The following is an 8,016-nucleotide window of genomic DNA, read 5'->3' as shown; positions in this document are numbered from 1 at the left end:
ATGCGATATTTGCCAACGACATGATAGTCGAGAGAATAGGAAACGACCACTCATCCCTATTATGGCGATACTTCCATTTGAGAAGTGGGGAATAGACTTTGTGGGTCCTATTACTCCGTCATCGACTACGCAAAAGCGGTACATCATTGTAGCAACTGACTACTTCACAAAGTGGTCAGGAGCACGTGCAACAAGGAAAGATGATGCTAAAGAAACCACTAGTTTCCTTTTAGAGCAGATAATATGCCGGTTTGGTCCGCCGAAAGAATTAGTGTCGGACCGCGGAACCCATTTCCTGAATAAGGTGATCAAAGGTTTGACAGAGTTGTGGAACATCAAGCATAACAAGACAACCCCATATAATCCGCAAGCCAATGGGCAAGTCGAAAGTACCAACAAGCAGCTTGTGGGCATCCTGTCCAAAACTGTGTCGGAAAAGAAACGGGATTGGGATAACAAGTTATACGTGGCAGTGTGGGCCTATAATACGACTTTCAAACGAGCCACTGGCCATACCCCGTTCAAGTTAGTATATGGGGAGGAGTGTGTCTTGCCTTTAGAAATTGAGCTGCCGACCATTCGGTTTGCCATCAATCATTCTTTGAGCGATGAAGACGCTCTTTTTGAGCGCTTGACGACACTGGCACATTTAGATGAGCTTAAGTTGCAGAGCTTATTGCACCAAGAAGTGGCGAAGCGCCGAATGAAGAAGCTACACGACCTCAAAGCCAAGAAATACACCTTCAAGAAAGGACAGCTTGTTCTGTATTATGACGCACGACGTGAATTATTCCCAGGCAAGCTAGAATCCAAATGGGATGGGCCCTATAGGATCGTTAGGATAGGAAAGAATAAATCTACAGTGTTGTTAGCTGACCTTGAGGGGATAGAATTTAAAAATAAGGTTAATCTTAATAAGATTAAACCTTATTACTTCTGATTGTACTAATGCTATGACTGCCTTGCAGGTCTAGGCAAGATCGATCAAACATCTGCAAGGAAATCGTGATAGAGGTTGATGGGTCGTTTGATCCCTTATTTAGAACACCCATATTTGGAACAGAGGTATCATCAGGGAAAGCTCATTTGGTGGAGCAAAGGATACAAGGTGATTGAGCAAGAAGGCGGGACATTTATTTGGGAAATCAAGGTCTTCTGCCATCACTGCCTACAAATTTTGACGAGCATCCCTGTCGAATTCAATGATGATGGAGGGATGGAGCCTACAGTCCACCCGTTGAATATGCTGAATTTCGATTACCATAATTACGCGTAGAGTCCAGGATGGCAGGATATGTAAACCCTTTATGGACGTACACCTTGTACTTTGATGGGGCGTCCAGGGGTGCATGCAAAAAAGGAAGTGTAGGAGTTGTCATCCGAGACCCCCGACGACGCATTGTCATGAAGTTAGCTGCTTATCTCGGGGCGAATTTTACCAATAATATGGCAGAATACAAAGCCCTGATCATGGGGTTGAATATTGCAAAAAAGGGTGGTATCCGCCAGTTGTTGGTGAAAGGGGACTCTCAGTTGGTTTTAAATCAACTCAATGGGACGTACATGGTGCGGAACCCGATCCTTTGTATGTACCATCACACTGCCATAGCCCTGCTAGACGAATTCGATAGAGTATCTTTTCAGCTGATTCCACGGAATTGGAATCAGTTTGCCGATTCATTGGCTAATCTTGTGTATGAAGAGGACCTCTTCTTTAATTGTGGCCCTTGTCCCGATATATCTATTGATGGTGAGACAGGACCTGGTCGTTTGTGGGGTATGCTTTCTGAACATGCCCTTTTTGGCAGACGATGGTTGATTTGGGTGATGCAGAGGGTAAGCGAGACTCATCTACCTTTATTATCTCGGACCCACAGACTGATTCGACGACATGTGATGCGAACACCTCTTGCGATATACGCAGGAGGGATAGGTCATAATCTACTGCACCTAGTTTAGGGCTACAAGCCCTGTTCCCCTGGGAATAGTATGCTTTGATGTCTATCATGGTTGTTTCCAGGAGGATGTTATGCATAGTATTGTTTTATTTCATTAGGCCAAGAGGGCCGATTCAGTTTTGTAGCAAAGTCATGTCTGATTTCATTAGGCCAAGAGGGCCATTTCCCTGTCTAGTGCGGGTGCGTTTAATTGGGTTTTTGTTTTAGTATTGTGCTGGACAGGTTTTTCGGGTTGTGGAATTTTGTGGAGCCTGGAGGAGCCTTTGCTGCGATGGAAGCTTCTTGTGGCCAATCCAGGTGATATTTCTCCTTTACGAGTACCTTTCTTTCCTGTTATATGTGTATCTGTACTTGTCGAGGGGATCTATTTTTGTTAGGGATCGGCAACCAAGGCATGAAGTCCCAGGTTTAGGCTTAGTATGTTTGAGGGAGGTCGGAGTAGTCATTGCCTCCTGTAAAGACATTGTCCGACATTGAAAGACCTGGCTTAGAAGGAAGTCCTAGTGGCTCTGTTCTGCTAGCCTGCTCGGCAGCCGTCCTAGGAGTTCTGGTTAGTAGTGAGGCAGTTAGAGAAGCCTGCCAGAAGATAATAATGATGATGCCAAGAAATCCTGAATATCCTAAAAGATGAATATAAATATGAAGGTGTGTAAAAAGGGGTTCTAACCCCTATCAAAGAAAAGAAATGAAATAAAAAATATATAAGCAGTTGATCATTGCCTTGCGAAGGCCTGGTAGGTTCCTGGGGACGAGTCAGACCCGGGGCCGATACCTTGTCTTCCTAGGGGTGGCTTCTTGCTGGAGAAAATTGACAAAACAAGGAAGGTTGGAGCGAAAATAAAAGTGAGCGTTAGAAAAGGATTAAGTGTCGCCTTGCGAGGGCTTGGTAGGTTCTTGGGTGCCGAGACAGGTCCTGAGGCCGATGCCCTGATCTCCTTGGGTCGCTACGCTCAGCTCCCTCCTTTTTACATGCCCAAGTATGTTCATCCAATAAAAACCCTAAAAGAAGACATGTACTGAACGAAAATATCCTTTGCTCAGGCTATAGGAGTCCTCGCCTTGTAGGAGTTCCTAGTTGTGTTGTCTTTAGTTGGTCAGTAGTTCAGACTACCACTTAGGGCAACCTCTTTGGCAGTTCTTTTTAGTTTGGCTGTGTTGGAGCAGCTGGTTAGTAACTCACTTCGGATCTTCTATTAAATGATGCTAGGCCTCCTCCTTGTGGATGTTATGCCTTGGTTCTGCCAGGGGTGGGGGGAGCATTGTGCTGAGTTTTATGATGATAATTGTTTTGTATCAGTTTGATGCTTCTTTGGTTGTTTATGTGCAGATATGTTCGTGGATTCGACGGGCTGTGTCGCCCTATCCCGTGGTCGCCAATGAGAGCGGAATTTAGGAGACGGGAAGTGCTTAAAAATAGCTAAAAATTATGAATATCAAGGGAAAAATATTCAATGTCAAAGGCGGCGGCTCGATCTAGGACGATTTTAAGCGCCAAAGTGCTTTAAAGGCGCCCGAGCGACACTTGTTGATTTTTCATAATTTTTCAGATGGTCGTGCGGGTTGACACGAGCTACTGGCCAATGCGGGATGCTAAGCCGAACGCCCAGGATTTTTCAGAGCTCAATTCGGAGTCCGGACGGGGAAATGGCCAAGGAAACGGTCAAGATATGAAAAGGTGGACACTTGGGAGGCCAAATTTGAGCATGCCTTTTGAGTTTGGACCCCCCCCAAAAATTTTATGCACCTTATGAAGCAAAAAACGTGGAGAGAGAATGAAGAGGCATGAAAAAACGTGGAAGAAGATGGCGCCCGAAAAATGCGCCATGAATGGATGAGAGGCATCATGGCTGCTGCAAACAACCCCCCCAATGGATTATGGGGCTTCATTCCCTCCTGTCTGTGGACTCTATCGCCGCCCTTCGCTCGCGCAATGATGCCCTCTTTGGAGAATTCTGATTTCAGTCTTTCTCTCTCCTCCCTCTCTCTCTTCTAAAGGCAAGTTCATGTGGGGAGAAGAAGGAAGAAGAAAGAATGGTGGAGGCTTGTCCGGCATGGATCGGATTGCTCCACGGGCTGGAAATGGTGATTGGTGATTGTGCTGGACATGAAGTGTTGCTGTTTTCCAAATCTACAGCCATGGACACAAAACCCGAAACACGCAAATAAGCGGTAATTTGAAATTTTCAAAGGAAATTTGAGTTTTTATGGCTTTTGATGGATGAAATGGTGTTCATGTGGGATAATAATTGTTCATGATACTGTTTTCTATGAGTTCTTGCTGGTCATGATCAAAAAATCAGAAAAATATGCATTTTGTGGTTCAAAATAATATGATAAAACACGTAAAACATGAAAAACAAAGGAAAATGAGGGTTTTTGGCATGAAAATGGAAAAATGGATAGGAACATCAACTAAACTCTCATTTTTTTCTGCAAGAAGGAACTAAGGGCCACAGCCCATAACCTGTTTTGAATTTTCAGTAATTAAATAATGAAGGAAAATAAGGGAAAATAGGGAAAAACCATGAAAAATAGGGGAAAAATGCATTTTGGGTTCCGAAAAATAAGGATAAATAAGAACAATGTTTGTGAATGTTTGTGGGGACTGAAGCATGAGGATTTGCCTCAGTTCAACCCCGCCTTCTTGTTCTAGTGTGTCTTTTTCTAGTTTTTCACATAAAATGATGTCAAAATACCCCATACACCTATCCAACGATGCACTACTTAAACGGGGAAGGGTAGAGAAGTTGAAATATATCTAAATGCCGTGTGAGATGATGATGAAAGTTGCTGATTTCCATTGCATAAGCATTTAGGACGGATGATAATTAAAATTAAGAGCTTAGTAGCACGAGGATCACCTCGGTGCTAAGCCCATGCAACGAAGCACAAAAGCGGTTAGAAAGGAAACCATTAAAAGAATGATTTGCACTTGTGCACGATACTGTTTTGCTAAATGTTTGAGCACTAGGCATCCACCTCTTTGCATGATCATTTAGAGGAAATTGAGAGTATCAGTGATCAGCTCCTGGACATGCATTGCAATTGGTTTATGAGGACATGACCTACGATGAGAGGCAGTGAGATACCCATGCTGTAGGCTAGTCGTGGGATCATAAAGGGGAAATCAAGAAAGGACAATGGTACATTCCTGGATACGTTTATTTGGTACCTTGAGCGACGTTTGTGCGAAATGTCTAAATGTTGAGCAACGCATCGAGGGGCCAATCCCCAAGGTGTAGGAGAGTCGCAGAGGGTTGACGGCATTTAGCCGTAGGAGGAACCCCATGTGTATGTGATTCGAGCCTTTTGGCTATGTGAAAGGGACTCCCTCTGAGGAGCAATATTGGGTTAGGATCAGTTGGACTACAACGTATTACAAACGCAATGTTTAGGAAGGCAGAGATTTTGATAGACGCTCCTGGCCGCGAGGCCGAGGGGTTGTCTTGCGCATAGTGACGAGGTCTGGCTAGTGCATGAGCCAGTGCCGGCCCGTTTTCAGGTCCATCAACATCAGACTGCTGCCCTCCAACTAGTAGAACATAATCAAACACAGGGTGCCCTGGTAACACGATGCCAGCTGTAGTCTTCACCAATCTAAAATTGGCTTTTGATGATGAGCACTCAACTGTTACAAGCTCTCAGCCAGAAAGGAAAAGCTAAGCCAATTTCTGAAAAGTCAGATTGAACACTTACGACAAGTTCTAGCGATGTGGACTCCAGTTTAATCAGTAGCATACCATCTATCAGATTCATGCATGATACCATAGAGAAAGAAGTGCCAAATACGAGCCGATGACCTTCCTTATCATAAGCAGAGGCATAAAGCAACGTGATGAACAGGGGCTAAATCATGTCTGCAATCAAAGAACTGAGATCATCATTGACTGCCAAGCGCATTCCCAGCCGGTTCTGAAGTGCTTCTGTCTGGGTAATGTCACTACATGGAACATCATGAATGTAGCTTATGTATAGCAGGGCTGTGGTAAAGAGACATTGAGGCTTTTTGATAAAATGCTCTCGCTGAAAGCTCCTGATAATATAACATTTCTCAACATTCTTCCTCTACTTAGAGATCCAAACAGTCTTTCATTTTTGAATGATACGAATGGTCTAAAGTACCCTTTGGACAAAAAGAATGGTACAAATGGTCTAAAGTACCCTTTGGACAAAAAGAATGGTACGAATGGTCTAAAGTACCCTTTGGACAAAAAGCAGTAAAGCTGTTTATGATTAAGTCTTGAATCTGAGTGAATTTGTGTTATTGAGATCTTCTTGTTAGTCTTTATTTCTTGTTGTACCTTGAACCCCGTGTTCTACAGCCCTTGCGTGAACTCTACGACAGCGTCCTCTTTTTTATATAAAATTGACTCAGCACATCCTTCATCAGTCCTAGAGAGACTTGCTTGCCTAAGTTCCTTGAGTGCTTCTTTTCTTTTTCATCATCATTCTCCCCTTGATCACTATCACCACTCACCTCTTCTTTGTCATCTAGACTATCATGCTACACAGTAGTCTCTGTAGGAGCAGATATTAATAAGTAACAATAAAAAACAGTAGCATTAAACCAATCATATTTAATACATAACACTGAACAAAGCATCATATGTAAATGAAATGGACACATAAGTGACTACCTGTGTGCTCTGCAACCCCGTCAATTGTATTGGAGTCCCCATCCACTTGTGCTTCGTCATCAATGTAGACACATCTTTTTGGACCACATCCTTTCTTTGTTGAAGGAGTGTCCACTGATCTCAAACGCGATGATGCTTCTTGCTCTAAGATCCGCCCAGGAACACATCCTGAATGTAGCTTCATACAGACTTCACGGCTACTATGAGGTGACACACATTTCTTTCTCTTTCTAAGCACTCTTTTAGGTGCCATAACTTTCTCTACACACTTACAAATAGATACACAATCAACCTCTTTAAGATTAACAACACAATCAATCTCTTTAAGATTAATAACACAATCAACCTCTTTAGGCCACAGGACAAAGCCACACGCTTGTGCATAAGCCCACGGATCGTCCGCGTGGACGCGGACGATTGGGGGGCTTCAATCTCTTACCTTGTTCTCACGAAGCATACAGGACGAAGCCACACGCTTGTAGCCATGGGACGAAGCATAAGCCCACCCAATGGTTGCGCGGACGTGACCATAAGCCCACCCAATGGTTGCGCGGACGCGACCATAAGCTTCAATCTCTTACCTTGAAGGCCCGTCGGACGGCATACGGGACGGTTTCCACAGGGCATAAGCCCACCCATCGTCCGCATGGACGCGGACGATTGGGGGGCTTCAAGGTGTTACCTTGGAGGCCCACACGACGGCGCATAACCAAATGACGGGATGGCATACGGGACATTTGCCACGAGGCATAAGCCCACCCATCGTCCGCGTGGACGCGGACGATTGGGGGGCTTCAAGGTGTTACCTTGGAGGCCCACACGACGGCGCATAACCAAATGACGGGATGGCATACGGGACGTTTGCCACGAGGCATAAGCCCACCCATCATCCGCGTGGACGCGGACGATTGGGGGGCTTCAAGGTGTTACCTTGGAGGCCCACACGACGGCGCATAACCAAATAATGGGACGGCATACGGGACGTTTTCCACAAGGCATAAGCCCACCCATCATCCGCGTGGACACGGACGATTGGGGGGCTTCAAGGTGTTACCTTGGAGGCCCACACGACGGCGCATAACCAAATGACGAAGCGTAGCCCACACGACGGCGCATAACCAAATGACGAAGCGTAAGGAAATGACAAAGCTTAAGCAAATGACGAAGCTTAAGCCCACCCATCGTCCGCGTGGACGCGGACGATTGGGGGCTTCAAGGTGTTACCTGGGAGGCCGCACGAAGCCGCAGGAGACGCACAAAGCTGTTGACGAAGCCGCACCGTAGGAGGAGTTGTAGGAGCTATCACGCGAGGAGTTGTGGGAGCACCGTAGGAGGCTGCACCATAGGAGGCCGCACGAGGAGTTGTGTGGCACCGTAGGAGGCCGCACGAGGAGTTGTAGGAGCTGTCGCGCAGGAGTTGT

At 45.5% G+C, this 8,016-nt stretch overlaps 1 protein-coding gene across 1 annotated transcript in view; it reads left to right on the top strand.

The window, feature by feature from the left end:
• Nucleotides 1–5,753: 5,753 nt before the first annotated feature.
• LOC148028798 (uncharacterized) overlaps nucleotides 5,754–8,016 on the top strand; it is a 43,342-nt gene continuing 41,079 nt past the window's right edge. The window contains 2 exon segments of the mRNA XM_087688491.1: nucleotides 5,754–5,813; nucleotides 5,937–6,175. Coding sequence (XP_087544617.1) covers nucleotides 5,754–5,813; nucleotides 5,937–6,175 — 299 coding nt within the window.

This window comes from Lygodium microphyllum, chromosome 11, assembly GCF_053477565.2.
Source record: "Lygodium microphyllum isolate KBCC chromosome 11, Lygodium_microphyllum_v1.1.10, whole genome shotgun sequence".
Taxonomy (NCBI): domain Eukaryota; kingdom Viridiplantae; phylum Streptophyta; class Polypodiopsida; order Schizaeales; family Lygodiaceae; genus Lygodium; species Lygodium microphyllum.
Note: the sequence above shows the minus strand (reverse complement) of the source record. Positions and strands in the feature narration are given on the sequence as shown.